The 19,720-nt window shown below is 42.3% G+C and overlaps 1 protein-coding gene across 1 annotated transcript in view; it reads right to left on the bottom strand.

Annotated features, from left to right (window-relative positions):
• CNTNAP2 (contactin associated protein 2) overlaps positions 1–19,720 on the bottom strand; it is a 1,471,582-nt gene that overhangs the window by 496,515 nt on the left and 955,347 nt on the right. The window contains exon 14 of the mRNA XM_053608746.1: positions 14,432–14,588. Coding sequence (XP_053464721.1) covers positions 14,432–14,588 — 157 coding nt within the window. The remainder of the gene's footprint in view (positions 1–14,431; positions 14,589–19,720) is intronic.

Here is a 19,720-nt window from a genome sequence, read left to right as displayed (position 1 = left end):
TTCTTATGATAGCCTTATAACATTATAATCATCTGAAACCACCAACAGACATTTCTGCTGTTTATGGGTTTATTCAGGGTGGTTTGTTTTGACTGCTACAAAAAATGGAAAATGCAATCTTAGAACATATTTGTTTATTGCTTTGGATAGTATGGACATTTTAACGATGTTGATTCTTCCCAGCCATGAGCATGGTATGTTTTTCCATTTGTTAACATTTTCAGCTATTTCTTTTCTTAGAGTTTCATAGTTCTCTTTATAGAGATCTTTCACATCCTTTGTTAGATAAACTCCCAAATATTTCATCTTCTTTGGCAATACTGTGAATAGAGTTCTTAATTGTTTTTACAGCTTGACTATTGTTGTTATATATAAAGGCTACCGATTTATGAATGTTGATTTTTGTATCCTGAGACATTGCTGTATTCCTTGATCACTTCTAAGAGTTTTGTAGTAGAATCCCTGGTGTTTTCCAGATATACTATCATATCATCTGCGAAGAGCGAAAGTTTGATCTTTTCTGACCCTATATGGATACCCTTGATCACCTTTTCTTCCCTAATTGCCATGGCTAAAACTTCCATTACAATGTTAAAGAGCAGTGGAGACAAGGGGCAGCCTTTTCTGGTTCCTGATCTGAGTGGAAATGATTTCAATTTAACTCCATTCAATACCATATTGGCTGTGGGTTTGCTGTAGATGGCCTCTATCAGTTTGAGAAATTTCTCTTCTATACCAATTTTCTTAAGTGTTCTGATCATGAATGATGCTGGATATTATCAAAAGCTTTTTCTGCATCAATTGAGAGAATCATATGATCTTTGCTTTTTAATTTGTTTATGTGCTGATTTATACTTATAGATTGACGCATATTGAACCAGCCTTGAGACCCTGGGATAAAACCGACTTGGTCATGATGTATAATTTGTTTGATGTGTTGCTGGATTCTGTTTGTTAGGATGTTGTTGAATATTTTTGCATCTATATTCATTAGTGATATCGGTCTATAATTTTCTTTTCATATTGGGTCTTTTCCTGGTTTGGGGATCAGGGTGATGTTTGCTTCATAGAACGTGTTGGGTAGTCTTCCTTCTTTTTCTACCTTTTGGAACAGGTTGAGTAATATAGGTATTAGTTCCTCTTTAAAGGTTTGGTAGAATTCTGACGTGAAGCCACCTGGTCCCGGGCTTTTCTTTTTAGGGAGATTTTTTATGGTTGATGCTATTTCAGAACTTGATATTGGCCTGTTCAACATTTCCACTTGATTCAGGCTAAGTCTTGGAAGGTGACATGCTTCCAAGTATTGGTCAATTTCCTTCAGATTTTCATATTTCTGAGAATAAAGTTTCTTGTAATATTCATTAAGGGTTTTTTGAATTTCTGAGGAGTCTGTTATTTTGTCTTTGTCGTTTCTGATTGATGAGATTAGAGATTTTACTCTTTTTTTTTTTCCTGGTTATGTTAGCCAAAGGTTTATCTATTTTATTGACCTTTTCAAAAAACCAACTTTTTGATATATTGATCTGTTGTACAATTCTTATGTTTTCAATTTCATTTAATTCTGCTCTAATTTTGGTTATTTCTTTTCTTCTACTGGGTTTGGGGTTGGAATGTTCTTCCTTTTCCAGTTGCTTGAGATGTCCCATTAAGTTGTCAACTTCCTCTCTTTCCATTCTCTTGAGGAAGGCTTGCAGTGCTATAAATTTCCCTCTAAGGACTGCCTTTGTGGTATCCCAGAGGTTCTGATAATTTGTACTTTAAAGATCTTGAAAAAATAATACTTCATTTTATATGAATCAGAAAAAACCTCAAATCAACAAGACATTACTCAGAAATAAAAACAAAGCAGGAGGAATCATGCTACCAGACCTCAGACTATACTATAAATTGATAGTGATCAAAACAGCATGGTACTGACACAAAAACAGAGAAGTACATGTATGGAACAGAATAGAGAACCAAGAGATGAATCCAGCTACTTACTGTTATCTGATCTTTGACAAGCCAATTAAAAACATTCAGTGGGGAAAAGATTCCCTGTTTAACAAATGGTGCTGGGTGAACTGGCTGGCAACCTGTAGAAGACTGAAACTGTACCCACACTTTTCACCATTAACTAAGATAGACTCTCACTGGATTAAAAATTTAAACTTAAGACATGAAACTATAAAAATACTAGACGAGAGTGCAGGGAAAACCCTTGACGAAATCGGTCTGGGCGAGTATTTTATGAGGAGGACCCCCCGGGCAATTGAAGCAGCTTCAAAAATACACTACTGGGACCTGATCCAACTAAAAAGCATCTGCACAGCCAAGAACACAGTAAGTAAAGCAAGCAAACAGCCCTCAGAATAGGAAAAGATATTTGCAGGTTATGTCTCCGACAAAGGTTTAATAACCAGAATCCACAGAGAACTTAAACGTATAAGAAGAAAAGAACAAGTGATCCCATTGCAGGCTGGGCAAGGGACTTGAAGAGAAACTTCTCCGAATAAGACAGGTGCATCAGTTACAGACATGAAAAAATGCTCATCATCTTTAATCATCAGAGAAATGCAAATCAAAATTACTTTGAGATATTATCTAACTCCAGTGAGATTAGCCCATATCACAAAATCCCAAGACCAGAGATGTTGGCGTGGATATGGAGAAAAGGGAACACTTCTACACCGCTGGTGGGAATGCAAATTAATACATTCCTTTTGGAAAGATGTTTAGAGAACACTTAGAGATCTAAAAATAGATCTGCCATTCAATCCTATAATTCCTCTACTAGGTATATACCCAGAAGAACAAAAATCACATTATAACAAAAATATTTTTACCAGATTGTTTATTGCAGCCCAATTCATAATTGCTAAGTCATGGAAAAAGCCCAAGTGCCCATTGATCCATGAATAGATTAATAAATTGTGGTATATGTACACCATGGAATATTATGCAGCCTTAAAGAAAGATGGAGACTTTACCTCTTTCATGTTTACATGGATGGAGCTGGAACATATTCTTCTTAGTAAAGTGTCTCAAGAATGGAAGAAAAAGTATCCAATGTACACAGCCCTACTATGAAACTAATTTATGGCTTTCATATGAAAGTTATAACCCAGTTATAACCTAAGAATATGAGGAAGGGGGAGAGGGAGGGGGGAGGATGGGCAGAGTGAGGATGATAGGTGGGATTATACCTGTGGTGCATCTTACAAGGGTACCTGTGAAACTTAGTAGATGTAGAATATGAATGTCTTAACACAATAACTAAGGAAATGCCAGGAAGGCTATGTTAAACAGTGTGATGAAAATGTGTCAAATCGTCTATAAAACCAGTGTATGGTGCCCCATGATCGCATTAATGTACACAGCTATGATTTAATAATAAAAAAATTAAAAAAATTAAATAAAGAACATATTTGTCTTTGTTTAAGATGGTATTTGCCATCTGGTGAAGGCTTCAGTCAAAGAACACAGGGCGAAAGTTTTATTTATTTACTTATTTATTATTTATTTACTTATTTAGATGAAGTCTCACTTGGAGTCTCTTTAGTAGAGTGCTGTGGTCATAGCTCCCAGCAACCTCCAACTCTTGGGCTTATGTGGTCTCTTGCCTCAGCCTCCTAAGTGGCTGGGACTACAGGTGCCTGCCACATTCTCTGGCTTTTTTTTTTGTAGAGACAGGGTCTCAGCTCTGAGCTTAGGGCAATTTACCCACCTCGGCCTCCCAGGGTGCTAGGATTACAGGCGTGAACCACCACGCCCAGCCAAGGTGTAAGTTTTGATAGTAATTTCCAAATTGCCCTCAAAAAGGCCTCCGTCTTCCATTCCTACCAGAAGTGTCTTCTGCCCTCCCTGACAGGGGAATGATCTCTCTACGCTCAGCTCCCTGGAGGTGATTCTGAGTGTCCTGCTCCACAATGCTCGGATCCTCTGACCCTCAGGCCACCTCTGCAGGAGGCCACTGTTGTCATCTCTGCTGTGCGTTTTAGAGAACTGAGGCACAGACAGGTCTTGCTAGCTGGCTGAGTGCTGGGTACCGCAGCCTGGTTATGACTGTCCCACTACAGCCCAGGCTGCTACTCCCCCGAGGGACCTACCTCCCATTCTAACAGCTTTCTTTTTTCTAGACTGATGCTAGAAAGAAGATGTCTTATACTTGTTTTTGTTTAAACTTGTTAAAAGTGGGAAACTGATATTCTTTTAAAATACCTATCGTCTGGGTTTCTTTTTCTTTCCTTTACCTGCCTGTTGGTGGGCCCTGCACTGCCTGCCTGTTTGTTTGGGGAGCAGGTGGGATGGGAGTGGTGGTTGTAAGTGATTTCTTGTGTTGTTCCTGAGCAATTACCTTTGTGGCTTTTTATCCCTAATGTGTCTGGCAAATGCCTCCATGTTACTCCTGCATTTGGAGGCAGAAATTTAAGTTTACCACCCCTTGTGAAACATTTTTCTGTCTAATACTGTAAATTTAGCAAGATCTTGTCCCTCAGGATGAGAGTTGTCCTCCCCCTAATAAATCTGGATTTAAACTGCCTTATCCATGAGCACTAAATTTTATTCTTTGGAGATGTGGCTGAGTTTTTGTCTAGGCTTCTCCCCACGTGACATCGTAGGAGGAAGTTGCAGATTTACCTGGCTGTCTATGAATGCACAGAGATGATGACGTCGAACTGAACGACATCACTCCCCACATTTCAGTGCACGGTTGCACTGCAGAGGGTGTCACCCGAGGCTGGAACCTCAGCTTGGGAAAACACGCAACATACTCAGGCCTCAGGACAGAGCACAGGGATAACCTGGTCTAGGCCAGGTGACACAGACAGAGCCTTTTGTGGCTTAAGCTGGGAGTTTTCTCTGTAAGGGACTTCATGTTTCACTGTCAGGCAGCCTGAGAAGCAAACATTCCTCTTGTAGGAACTGAGGTCAGGCTGGGAAGGAGAGGAAGGACTCATCTTCTCCCAGGGTCTGTAGGAGGTTAGGCTGGGATCCTAATGCCTGGTGATGCCCGAGGAGACTTTTAGCGAGAGCAGGGCTGAGACCCGTGGGAGCTTTGCTGGGAGCATCAGAGTCTCGAGGGTCAGGCTTCCTCCTGCCTTGGCTGTTTCAGCGGATGCAGGTTTCTCTCTGTGAAATAGTTCCCTTAACTCTAATCCTTCCATCAGGCCTTGCTGGAAGCTGCAGCCTGACTTCTGCTGCACTGGGGATGACGAGGGTGTCTCTCCCTCCCACAAGAGCATCAGACACTGTCACAATCTGAAACAGACAGTGAGGGCCAGGAGAACAGGGATCTCACGAGGCCACTATTAGCAGCCGGACATTCAGGTGAGAAGGTCAGAATGGAAGGGCCAGGAGAAGGTATTCTTGAAACCTCTGAGGCTATACTGCAGGAAAGCATGGGCTAGCTGTGTGTGTGTGTGTGTGTGTGTGCAAGGGCCCGTGCAGGCTGAGGGAGCTTACTGGAAATAGGAGCAACAATTAAAACACAGGTTTGTTGAGCATCCCTAGTGAAATACGGTGTGCTCTCTCACTCATGAGTATCCTCTCATTTAAACCTCCTGTTAACCATATGGCGTCGGTATGGTTGCTATTTAAATTTCGTGGCTAAGGAAGCAGCCATGGGGAGCTTTTATAGCTTGTTGAAGGTCCCTGAGCTAGCAACACAGCAAGGATTCAAAACCAGGTTATGTTTATAAAATAAGTAGACCATACTTCTGATAATACTTTTAATATAAAATTAAAACAATAAGATTTTTGAAAAGCAAATCAGGAGCACCATAGAAATATTGAAAAATATCTTAAAAGTAGATATTAACAATTGTGCACCCATTTTCCTGACAGCATTATTCACAATCACTCTGCTGCAGAGGCCAAGTGTCCACTGACGGATGGATGAATAAGCAAGACGTGTTCCTTCCATATAATCCTTTCCACAAGGAAGGAAATCCTGACACCTGCTATAATGTACGTGAACCCTGAGGACATTATGCTGAGGGAAATGAGCCAGTCACAAAAAGGCGAATACGGTCTGATTTGCTCACACGAGGTCCTCAGAGTAGTCAGAGTCAGAAAGATGGAACTGAAAACAGTGGTGGTGTGAAATGAAATCATTCAAGCTGAAGCAGCAGGAACTTCAAACTATTTTGAGCCTTGAGAGAAATGTGGCTCTATGGCCTGAGCAACAGCATGCAGCCACAACGTCTGCTTCTCCAATTATGGATTAAAGCTCTTCCTCCTTCTTGTCTTATAAATGATTAGCAAAGACCAAATGGCACCAGAAGTAAGACCCCCCCTCAAGATCATTACCCCTCCTCACAGAATGGTAAAGCCATCTTCCTTGAAATGTAGAAAACTAAAGCAACCAAGGCACTGTAATGTGTCAGACACTGGCCTCCCGTGGGAAAGGCTGAAACCCTGTTGACGTCCTGTCTCTTTGCCTACATAAGGGAAGCCATCCCCACTTTTAAATGCTGACCTGACTTATTTAGAGTCAGTGTTTCCCAGGTGGTTATCTTCAAGCTCTGATCTCAAGTGAACTCTATACTTACGTAGGTCACTATGAAAGTTTGGAGACTGTGTTATGGACTATTATTTCACTTCCAAGGAACACAGTCAACAGCATCCTTTCTGATTGTACCTGTGCAAGTTTCACCTTGCTCAGCTTATTGGTGTTGCTCGGAGGGCTTTGTGTGTTTCCACCACACAGATTTTACAGTTCTTGATTTTTGTGTCTCTCAAAATTTCCGTAATGACCCATTTATGCATCTGCGCTAAAACAAACAACCCTATACTTAATCCTATTTTCTGAATCTCATTATTTAAGGTTGATAGTGTCCAGAGGCTGGGAGGAGAAGGGAATTAGGGAGAATGTGTAAGGTACAGAGTTTCTGTTTTGCTAGATGGAAAGCATTCTGGAGGTGGGTAGTGGTGATGGTTGCACAACAGAATGAATATCCTTAATACTACTGAATGAAAATTTAAGAAAGCTTAAGATGATACCTTTTATGTTATTTATATTTTAACAAAATTAAATATTGGACAAAATGAACTTGTGCTGTACATACCACACATGCTAAATGACTAGGGATAGAAATGGACCACGGGGGGGCAGTGCCTGTGGCTCAGTGAGCAGGGCGCCAGCCCCATATACCGAGGGTGGCAGGTTCAAATCCAGTCCCGGCTGAACTGCAACAACAACAAAAAAATAGCTGGGCGTTGTGGCGGGCACCTGTAGTCCCAGCTACTCGGGAGGCTGAGGCAGGAGAATTGTCTAAGCCCAGGTGTTGGAGGTTGCTGTGAGCTGTGTGACGCCATGGCACTCTACGGAGGGCCATAAAGTGAGACTCTGTCTCTACAAAAAAAAAAAAAAAAAGGACCACGGGGAAGGAGGAGGAAAGTCTGGCCTCGTAGATAAGAAAGTTAAAAAGAGCCTTGAAATAAATAAAGAGTTTGGGGAACCTTGTGACTCAAGTGACCAAGGATGTCTTGTTCACCACAAAATGCAGTTTCCAGCTTGTGACACAGTCACAGAACAGTATGCACAGCACATGTCACAAACATCTCAAGACTAACAGGTGCCACCATACACTTGTCAGGAAAGTAGCAGGTAGCAATTACCGATAAAAGGAGAAAGGGACTATGTAGGTAATCGGGGACCAATGAGAGTAGATGGGAAGACCCAAAGACCTGCGGAGACCAACGAGAAGTTTTATAGATACTTACAGGGGAACGAAGATGCTTGGTGTGGGGTCTCTTCTCAATCACAAGGATTCTTTTCTAGTCTCTCTGGAAAAGTCTATACTTATCTATTCTTTACTTTAAACAAACTATACTTTTTTCCTTACTTTAAATAAACTATACTCTTTTTTTGTGCTGCACTGGAGTCCTGGCTGATTTACTCCCACCTCCCCTGGACCTGCTTTCACTTTGACATGGCCAAACTTGCTAGTGCTGCTGAGTGGATCCCATCAGGTTTATGGAACAGCTCGAGGGCCTTGGAGAATCTGACACTAAAAACTTATGCAGAGTTTACATCTTGCTGGGTAACAGTGAAGCACGAGTCTGGAGTTGTATCGGAATCTCTACTCACACCGCTTGTTAGCTGTGTGACCTCAGGGAAGAAATGAACCTCTCTGGGGTTTAATTTCCCCATCTGTAAAGTGGAGAAAAAAATAGGACCTTCATCACAGGTCAATGTGATGTTTAAATGAGATGACACATGTAAGCATGTGGGACGATGCCTGGTATGCAATTGACTCTCAGTAAATGCCCACAATTATTATTTGAACAACATGATGAATGAGAATACACATATCAATATTTCACTTTGGGTAAAAGGTACTCTAAAAACTTCATGGAAAAATGTCAATAAAGTTAGATCAATTTTTAAAATAAACAATGAAACAATATATGATTACTTTAAAAAAATAATCTAAGTATGTAGCAGTCTTTGGACAATAAACTGACCCAACCAAATACAAGTTTTTTTGGCTTTAAAACATGGAAGAGATTCTTCGGTAACTCCTTTCTGCTGATATAAATGTTGGTCATGGATTATTTTTGGCCCAGGAAGTAAAAGCTCTTAGACAAGCCAACTCCATTCAGGGTCACTGAAACAGAGCACAGCCTGTTGGTATTTGCCTGGCTTTCTAATGCTGAGGTGGGAACTGCTAACTAATTGTAACTCAGAGGCTACGCTTACAGCTTTTCACCTCACTTACTTCCCACCCTGTGCGAGCTCATCTTGGCCAGGACACAACCACACAGAAATTCTACAATGAGAGAAGGGCACTCAAGCAATGAATAACATTCCTTCACTGATAATTCCATTTCAGAATTGCTAATTTCAGATGTGATGATTTAACTCATTGAGTCAGGCTGCAAGATATGGGAATTACCCAGCAGTGGGCACTCAGCTGAGACCATGGTTTGCGTAATTAGAATTCTGGCACTGTAGGTGGAAATATTTACTATTGCTATGAATAGTAAATCATAAATGTTAAAGTACATTCGATTCCAGAAATAACTGTGCAAAACTTCTAACAGCATAGATAATCAGGCAATTATTTAGAGGGTGATAGTACTCTCAGGCCAAGGAAGCTTTGGTCTGAGACCCCACTGTGCTCTGAGCTGCAATCTCATTTAGACTATACTCCATTTTTATGTACTTTCATAAACACACCAAAAATTCAATTTAAGTTTTCAAGTACTTGAAAAAAAAAAAAGAACATATATAACACATGGTCTACAGTTGAAGCTTTAATTTTAATGGTTCCATGTAGCCAGTCAAAACATTAAATTCACAAATCATTACAAGGATAAAAATAATGTGAGGGAACTTTCTTGATCATAATTTTGTGGAAAAACACTGGTATGAGAGTTTGGGGATCTGAGTCTCTGTTCCTCATTTCCAACATAATTTTTGGAAAGTAATTTAAAATCTTTTAGACCCAAATTTATGCATCTATAGTTTAAGAATTTTGTGATGATTTTAGATAGAGTTCCATGAATATTCAGATAACAATAAAATAATATATACTACTGTAATTTTAAGCATCTATTTATGACAGCTGTGAGAAGCTTTACCAAGATCTCTGCATGACTTGGAGAAGTGCTAAATTATCTATCTTTATGTTGCTGACAAGAAAGCTAAAAGAAGTCAAAAGCCCTGACTCTGGTCATACAGAGTAAATGGCAGGGGAGTCCTTGGTCCGTATTTCGGTCTCAGTCCATCTTAGTCCAATGGTTCTTTGTGATTAAGGTAAATTTTTGAAAGAAGTAATTTTTTTTCAACTGGACACATAATCTAAAAGCATGCAATGCAACAGGGCCTTTTTATCCAAGTATTACAACAAATGTGGTTTCATATAGGAACAGGGACATTAAGAAAGGGGCTTCCGGGGGATGGGAGGAAAACCTGGCCTGCTGAACCAGGAAGTCTGGAGGGCCTGGGGGAATGAGGGGGTGAGGTAACCTAGGTAACCAACGACCAATAGAAAGAGACGATCAATGACCAATGGAAAAGGGCAATGCTGCCTGGAGGAGCAGAGAGACCAGTGATAGACTTGCAGCCAAGTTCAAGGGGAGTGTTTAACACCCCTGCTGACCTTTGTGTGGGACCCACCTTTGCTCCTTCATGTGAGAGACCCACTTCCAACTCCTTAGAAGTGCTCTAAACTTTCTCCTTGTTCTTCCTAAATAAAATCTCTCTGTTCCCTGAAACAAGCGCAGGTGACTTGTGCTCTCTCTCCACACTGCCTGTGCTGCTCCACTTTTATTTTCAGTTTCCACTCACTTTTCCTTTCCATTACCTGAGCCTTGGTTGGACTTTCTAGCTTAGCTGAGTAATCGAATCAAGTCAACTGGGTTTGGGAAACCGGGACCCCTGACCTCAACAATATACGTGAATTTCCCTTTTCCTGAAGCTCCCAGCTCTTCTCTGTGTTTGGGTGAGAAGAACGAAACAGCAGTTCTTGTGCTGGGGCACTGCGGGTTGTCGGGGCGTGCTCCCCACTTCTCCTGCTGAGGGAGGCTCCAGGACAGACTCCCAGGTGACACCATGGACAGCAGGCTCCCAGAACACCTCGTTCCTCCTCTCTCATTCTTCCCCTAGAGGAAGCAAGAGAGGCAGGGGCTTCCTGGCAACATACACTCTTGGTGCATCCAGCGAAATGGCCCGGCTCTAGCATCCTTCCCTGAGGAGTGATGTGGCTGGGGGCCTGTACCTGCTCTTCTCCTGACGACCCTTGGTTGTAACTTTCTCCAGTAAAGCCTCATCCATGACACCTGCCATGTGAGGCTGTGGAAGTCGACGTGAGGTCTGCTGTCCAGTACGTCGGGGGATGAATGTACTCACTTTGCAGAATCTGTTTTCATTTATTAAGATTCCTTTGGAATCATTAGGAATTGTAATAAGAATTACATAATTAAGAACATCAAATAATGATGAAGGTTCTTATGTCCCCCACTCTATTTAATTCTAAAAAAATTGGCACGGGGCAAAGAAAGGTGGTCTCTCTCACGTCTGCTCCTTCATGAGAAGGACCCACTTCGAGCTCTCTTTGGAAGTGCTCTCAACTTTCTCTTTGTTCTTCCTAAATAAAATCTGTGGGGCAGATAAGCCCAAACTCCAGTCTCAAAAGATTTATTTTTTATTATACAGACAACAAATCTAAGTTTCAAAGAGGTTAAAAGCCTCCTTCACAGAGTAGCAGACCTGGGCCTAAATAAAATCTCTCTGTTCCCTGAAACAAGCACTGAGAACTGAGTTCATGCTCAGTTCTCTCCTCCCTGCCCCTCTGCCTGTTGGAACATCCTCTAGAGCACTGGTTCTCAACGTTCCTAATGCGCTGGCCCTTTCATGCAGTTCCTGTGGGTCATGACCCACAAGTTGAGAACTGTTGCTCTAGAAGCAAACCCAGTTTTACCAAAATATTTAGAGCATCTATGTAGGTGGTCCTCTGCCAGTTGCTAAGGAATTCAAAGACCAATAAGGTATCTCCAAAAGCTTTTTCTTTTGTGCTAAATAGATCATTTTGATAGCTATTTATTATAAATATATTCATTACACTTTTCAGTTTGCTCAAAACATAGTGACTATCTTATAAAACACCAAACAAACTTTACCAAAGTGAAGGGAGATGAGGATGTTTTAGCTGCTTCTTAGCCAGAAGGGAACAAGACATGAGCAGTGACCAAGTCCCTGAGTGGCTGTGAAGTGTTATAATTCCAACCAAAGCTCGCTAGAGGAGGAGGCCTGTGAGAGAGGGTGAAACGGGTTGTCTACAATACGCCTTCTAGTCTGCGATCTGAATTCAGCTGTGTTCCTTGAAAGGTTGCAAAGGCAAATAACCATCCCCTGAAATCCATATTTCCTCCCTGACATCCCATAATGGGGCCTCTTGGGGTTTAGAAGTGAAGTTATGCTGGTGCTGCAAACTTAACATTGTCAAGGCTGAACACACCATCCACCTTCCTCAGGCTATCACACGTTAGCCTGTTGTGTGGCTTTGCTGCCTAGTGGAGAGCCTGCCTGGACACCTCTCTTTCTTCTCTCTTGATCATAACCATTGAGTCCTATAAATACCACTCCCCTCTTCTCTGTGGGCAGCCAGCATTCCTCTCAAGCCTGCCATGTCCATGCAGGACTATTGTGATATCCCCTTGCTGGCTCAAGGGGACCTGCTCAGGGCAAAGAAAGGTGCCTCTCACCTCTGCTCCTTCATGAGAGGGACCCACTTCCAACTCTCTTTGGAAGTGCTCTAAACTTTCTCTTTGTTCTTCCTAAATAAAATCTGTGGGGCAGATAAGCCCAAATGTCTAAGATCCCCTGAAGAGGAGGGACGCCTGACACCACATTTCTTTTTTTTTTTTTAATTTAATATTATTATTATTTTTTATTATTAAATCATAGCTGTGTACATTAATGCGATCATGGGGCACCATACACTGGTTTTATAAACAGTTTGACACATTTTCATCACACTGGTTAACATAGCCTTCCTGGCATTTTCTTAGTTATTCCGTTAAGTCATTTATATTCTACATTTATTAAGTTTCACATGTACCCTTGTAAGATGCACCGCAGGGGTAATCCTACCAATCCTTACACATGCCGTGTTCCAGATCACTGTGCTGGCAGCTCCCAGACTGGCAGGGCTCGTTCACACTCCCCCAGCATGGGGACTCAGGGGACAGTGGGCCAGGGAGGTCTTCCTTCTCTCCAGCCACACCACTTTCTTTAGTGATGTTCTTAACTCCTCCCTCTGCTCTTTCAGTTGTATTAAAATTTATTCCATTAGTTTTATTGTGTCCTGCACACATCTTCCTCAGAGCACTGATTGTATTACGGTGTCTATTTTGTATTTTTCCTTTAGCTAGTTTTTGTGCTCTGGAGGACAAAGAGCATATTCTGTTCGTCACCATGTCCCGTCACTTTGCATGATGTCTGCCTAAAATGCATTTCACTTGGATGTAGGCATTAGAGTTTCCTTTGCTCTCCTCTGTGGTAGGACTGAGCAGTGGTGACGGTGGCGGCTCCCTCTGGGCCGCCTGGGTGATGTGTCAGCTGGGGCGGCATCCCCACCTCTCCCACCTGGGGAGGCTGCACCCAAAGCGTCCTGAAGGGGAGGGTCAGGAATGCTGAACAGACAACAAATGGGCCCAGGGGTCTGCGGGCTTGAGTAGTGACCTACAACTAATGAAAGATGGTGACAAGAACGTGAGTCAGGGCAGGGATCACTGTTCTTACCATTCACTGTAGTGTCCCCAGCACCTGGAAGCATCCCCAGCACCCAGCATTCACTCAATCCGCACTGAATGAATGACCACTGGATGGCCAGCTGCCTGACTGAATAAAACCCAGTTTCAAAGCCAGCGCCCTTCAACTCCCTTCCCCGACTTCTGAGCTTTGTGCAGTGTGTAGATGTGCCTGTGTCCTATGGATACATCTTTCAAGGAAATGGAATTAAAAATTGAGTATCATGACTTTTTCTTTGCAATAACCCACCAATAAAGTCTGATGATAGCTATTTCCAAGTAACACACACACCCATTCAAAGCTGTTGAAATGTATAGATTTAGTGATTTGTTTTATTTATTAGATGACATACAGGTTTTGGAAAATAAGTGGACATACTACCTGAAAACCATGTAACTTTCCATCGTCAGAATTAGATTTTGGTTACCTGGTAGAATGAATTTGTCCTGTACATCGTCACTGTAAACAGCATAATACTGGGGTGGATGAAGGGAAATGTGTGAGCACCCAGAGGCAGGAAGGGGCCTCTTGAGGTTTCTAAAAAGGTACAAGGTCAGCGCTGGGTGTGTGCTTCTGGAAGGAACCATACTTAGCTATATATCCCTCCACCTACGCTTCTGGGGCCTGTCTTTTTCACAGGGCGTGACAGCTGATGTTATCTTCATATGTTACTGACACAGAGCCAGCCAGCTCCGTGAAGTAGGACAAAGCCAGCAGAGGGATGGAAGAAACCCAAAATAGATCTTTCTTGAACTGATTTCTATCACAGTTATAAACAACTCCAGGTTTGAAAGAAAAGTAGATAGGCAAGTACTTTTAGAAGAAAAGAGCAAAACCCGATTTTTTCCCTTCCCCCCTCTTCTTTCTTCCAATCCAGATACTCAAAGCCGACAGGGCAGGAGAAGGTCTCACGGCCCTGCCTGCCCTGAACGCCCCTGTCTTGTTAAGCAGCACATCTGATCATGCAAATCACTGTCCACAACGTGGCTATTTTCCTCTCTGAATAAAATAGGAGCGCGTCAGTTGTGAGTCAGTCTGCTTCTAAATGCCTACCCTTGCCGCCTTGGCCTCCTCTTGCACTTCTCAGTACTCTCCTGACATTTGCCGGCTGGGTTAGTCCCCACCCTTCCCTACCGATTATCTCATTATTTCAGCCCTTTCCAACCACCCCCTCGGCCCCGCACTCACCACTGCTTGTAGTCGGCGTCGCAGTTGCAGTAGAACTTGGGGTCTGTGCAGTTTCGCTCGATGCCGCATGCACACTTCTGGATGCCGGGCCCGGAGCCCCCCCAGTAGTAATGCTTCTCGTTGGCTTTGCCAACCCACCACGTGTAGGGGCTTCCATCTAGAGAAAGAGCAAAGGTGTGTTTACGAACGGACCTGGGTTCAGTCGTGGGGATGCCCCATTTTTACCCACTCCCCTAGGATAATATTCTCCGATAGGCAGAACGCCATGCAGCTTGCTTAAAAGTAAATTTGTTCTGATAGTAGAAACATTTAATAAACAACATCAAAGGGGAATGGTAGTAACAGGCTAGGAATTGAGTCTATAACACACAGTTCACTGTGTGACCTCTGGTGACAGTGTCAGGGAGATCATAGATTACTAGAGGTAGGCGGAGACTTTCCCTGTCATAAAACATGACCTCCTAATATTATGGGTAAGGAAACTTAGGTCTAGAAAAGTTAAACAATCCTTTTAATCACATAGCAGTGTAGGCCCCAAGCCAGAAATTTGACACTCCATTACACAACTCGATGCACAACGTTCTTTATCTGGTTTACTTTCCTTAATTATTTGGCCTTATATTCACTCATTCATTCATGCATCCAAATGTCAAACATCCATCAGTTTCCATTGTGTGACAAATATGGTAAGAAACTCAGCAGGAAAATGGCAGGTAAAGACACAGATTAAAACATAGTTCAATCAATATTATGAACACAGAGGTGGGTGGGTGAGGGAATGGAGGTCACAAGGGGAGGTTTCCCAGACGACTATTCTTGAAAGTAGAGTGTGCATTATCCAGAAGAATCTGATGTTAGAGAGGCAAGAGCTCATATGCACAGTAAGCATAGTGTACAAAGACAGAGAGATGAAGTTCTCTATGGAAAACATACCCAGGAGTTTGTGCACCTGCAGTAGCACAGGGCTGAAGGGACCCGAGACAGTAGATGAAGGCTGTAATGTGAAACATCTTTGTCCAAACACCTTATTTTGCATTAGTTTATTCTTGTCTCTTAATGCTTATTTTTCCCCAACTTAAGAAGTTTGAGCTTTATCTTAATATTAGGTAGCTATTAAAAGATTTTAAGTAGGTTTATGGGGGCAAGACATGATTGCAAGAGGGACTTTGCCTAACAATTGCAATCACTGTAACCTGGCTTATTGTACCCTCAATGAATCCCCAACAATAAAAAAAAAAAAGATTTTAAGTAGGGAATTATCATGACTGGATTTGTGTTTTAAAAGATCAACAAGAAGATAAAAGGTGGATCTCTGAGAGATGAAGTCAGGGAGAGCAGATGTGATGCACCTATGTCCATACAGGAGAGAAATAATAAAATAGTACGTAGCAGAAATGGAAAGGAAAGAAAACAGGAAGGTTGAGGGGATGGAATTGGCTTGGCACTGTTGGGATTCTAGGCTTCTGGCGGGTGACCCAGGGGAGGGTTGCACTTCACCAGCGGAGGACACAGTGCACCAGAAGTGTAGGGATGTCCAAGGAAAGGTGGTGAGCTTGATACATAAAATAGGCAACTGGCTGTCTGCACCTCAGGAGCATTTTCAGAGCTGAAAATCCATCTTCAGACCATCAGGTCAAACTAGAATATATCAGAAGCAGGAGAGGTACTTCTGGCACTGTTAGATCATAATAGCATTTCAAAAGCAGCATGAGAGGACCACAGAATATGACCACAGTGGAGTTCAACAAAGGAGGCAGCTGCCAGGGGTGGGACCCACAGGAGGGGGGTTCTCCCAAAGCAGAGGGACCGGCGTTGTCAGACTTCCTGTTGAAGTCCATTACTGTGTCAGCTAGAAGGTCTCGGGATACTTTGTTGAGAGGAGTTTCGGGTGAATGGTGGAAAGAAGGGCCCGGAAGCAGCAGGTGGAGAAGGGAAGGGAAGGCGAGAACGGGGAGGCCCCGGCAACAGACAACTCTTTTGTATCTTAACTTTCATTTTAGTGTGGTGAGACATAACAGGAAATCTACCCTTGTGACAACTGATTAAGTGTACAGTACAGTACTGTTAACCACAGGTATGTTGTCGTGGCAGGTTCCATAACTTATTTTTCTTGTTTAACTGAAGGTTATATGCCCATTAAGCAGCTGCCCATTTCCCCTCCACTCAGCCCCTGGTGACTACTTTGAATACCCTGTACACGAGGAATCATGTGCTACTTGATACAGTAGAATATTATTCAGCCTTAAAGAAGGAAATTCTGTAATACGTGATAACCTGGGTGAACCTTGAGAACAGAGGACTCTGGCAGGAAGCTGGGGAAGCAGTAAAATCTAATGGAGGTTGTGCCTGCCAGTAAACCGGAAAGGCTGGTCACTACAATCTCCAGGGGTTTGGGTTAAAATTACGTCTTAACAACTCATCCACCCTTTCCAGATGGTAAGTGTGCCTTGTATCTGCATGAATGCCCAGAAATAAGGATGAGGAAGAAGTCCTGAGGAAGGTTATCACCAGAACCGTTACAGTGTCTAAACTAATAATGCAATAAAAGTAAGAAAGGGCCACTTGGGAATTGGGTAAAAAATACTATGGCCCTTTCTCAGATATTCTAATAGCTTTCCTTATGAACAATTTTGTTAAAAGGTGGGCCGTTTAAAGTCACTGAAAATGTGACTGGGCCTGGAGCTCGGGTTTGACACAATGAATGAGCAAGTCTTCTGAATTTGGAAGGGAATTATCCAACTGTCCTCCTGTTCCATTCAAATTTCTAGATTTTTCGGTGTATTCACTTAATTTGGAAAAGTTACTGTTTTCCTTTGGCATAGTCCTTTATAGCATCCAAATTTTAAAAATATACTTGACTTGATCTGGCATATAGCTGAGAGCGATTTCAGTGCTCTGTTCCAGAAGGACACAGAAGCCGGCGGTAGAGATAAGGGCTACGCTGCAGTGGTGTCTTCCGCCCATTTGTGCCTGGTCCCAGCTTTCTACATTCAAGTCATTTTATTTCTCCTTTCTCTTTCTATCAATGTAAAGGATAAATCATCCAACTTCTGATGTTTTCCATTGTGGAAACCACAGCTAGTAATAGACTTGTTTCTTTTAATACAGTCTAGAGCTAAAAAAAATAAGGATTGAAAAATCCCATTTTTGGAAACTATATCATCTGAGCCATCCAAAGAAATCTTTAGGTCATTTGGCCCTAAGCTAAACTAGGTCTCTGCTGATGCCATCTCTAGCTATGTTACAGGTAGAGGACAAAGGTGGACCATGCCAGCTGGCCTTGCTCATGAGGCCTACCAGACCACAACCTGATCCTGAAAATGCAGGGACACTGCCCAGATTGGTTATCATATCCATTTATTGCATTGCATTTTTTTCAAGTTGACCTAATGCTAAATTCTTCTTCTCAAGGGAAATTTTGGTTAATATCATTGTTTTTGGAAACTTAGGGGGTGCTGCTCACTTGGTAGAGGAGAAGACACAAATCCACTACCTGTGGAAATAAAGTTAATTAGTTATATAATAACTAGTTAGTTAGTTATATAATAACTGTCTGCAGAAAGCTCCTTTGTCCCGCTTGTACTTCAAATGATGAGAGAGTATGTATCTCAGAATCTCAGCCCCATTTCTGATCATTCCTTACAGCGACCGGTGGAAACAAGCTAACACCATGTTATATTTTCATTACAGACTGTGATGGTAACTTGCACAAACCAGAGAAGCTGTGTGTGACCGAGTACGCTTTGTAAAAATCAGAGCAGTTTCAGGAAGAGGAGCAAGGTAGCAATCAACCTCACCTTCTGGATCAGCGGTTCTCAACCTGTGGGTTGTGACCCACAGGAACTGTATTAAAGGGCCGCGGCATTAGGAAGGTTGAGAACCACTGTTCTGGATGATGAGAAAAGTGTTGCAGAGTAAGTGGAGAAGATGGGAGTCAGCTGACTTCCAAGGGCATCTTCAGGACTGTCCAGAAGCCCAGGAAAGGAAGTCTCACTGTCAAGTTGTTTGGGCAGTGGGCGCTCCAGGCGGAGCATGAAACTGTGCCTGGGGTCCAGTCTCTGTGCTAACCTCACACAGCAGACCCTCAGCTCAGCCTGGGGAGGGGCTCTTTCTCACTAGATGTCAGAATGAGATCCAGGGTATGATGTCCGGCCATGACATCAGCTCTGCCTGTATGGAGTGCATGTAGATGGAGGTGACGTGCTTGTCACCAGGTGGGAGCACCCTAGTTTCCTAGATTCTCCTCCTGGGCTCCACCCTTTTCCAAGTCACAATGTTTTAGATCTTCTATAACTAATGCTTCTAGTTAGGCTGATGCAAAATTGCTATTATTCTGTTCTCCTTCTGAGGAAAAGAAGCTAAACACAGCGTAAAATGCTTAACCTAGCTGTTTGCACATCTGCCACACACAAAAGAATCGCAGTAAGGAAAACAAATTTTCCAGGGAAAAAGCAAATTGTAGTCTTTGTTATTAGCACTGGCTAATTTGGTTAAATCACAGTAACTGAGAGGAATTATTAATTTTGTTGTATATTTTCTATTCAGCAGGAGGATAACAGTTTGATTTACTCGGAGCAAAGAATCCCCTTATTCCAGTGCTATGCTAATGAAGGGCTACTTTTTTGCTTGACAAATCATTATTTACCTGTTAATTGGCTCCGGGGAAAAGCAGTTAAAGGCAATAAAAATGAAAAGACTTTTTTTTTTTTTTTTTTTTTTTTTTTAAAAGACAAGGGTAAGGAATGGTGAGAAAAGAAATAATTTAATTACCTAGTTCTAAGAGTTTAAGTGGTTCTCCACCTTCCTAATGCCACAGTCCTTTAATATAGGTCCTGTGGGTGGCTACTTTAAACAGTTCCTGTTGAGAACTGCTTAAGAACTTCAGAAAATGAAGGTTTTAGTTAACTATATTAAGCAGGTACACTCACTGCAAGATGATTAGATGATGAACCACATGCTAAGTAGTAGCTAAATTATCAAAGCAAAGCCTATTGTACTAAAGCAGCTAAATACGGACCGAATTAGAGGTAAGCACTATGCTGTTTGCACTCACTTAACATCAAGTTTTATTATGGTGAATGGTTTTTCATGGTTTGGATGATTAAACTGGGAAAGGGAGAAAGAAAAGCAGCTGCTTGTTTCCCAGGACTGAAAGAAACCGTCCTTTCAGCAGTAACAAGTTGTTTCAGAGGTGCAAGGCGAAATGCCGCGCCACTTGATGAAAATGTAACATGTATCTGTGATTTTCAAAATGTGTTCTTTGGAACTTCTGGGCTCCACGAGGCAACT

This window comes from Nycticebus coucang, chromosome 11, assembly GCF_027406575.1.
Source record: "Nycticebus coucang isolate mNycCou1 chromosome 11, mNycCou1.pri, whole genome shotgun sequence".
NCBI classification, from domain to species: domain Eukaryota; kingdom Metazoa; phylum Chordata; class Mammalia; order Primates; family Lorisidae; genus Nycticebus; species Nycticebus coucang.
This window is presented reverse-complemented; position numbering and strand designations above follow the sequence as displayed.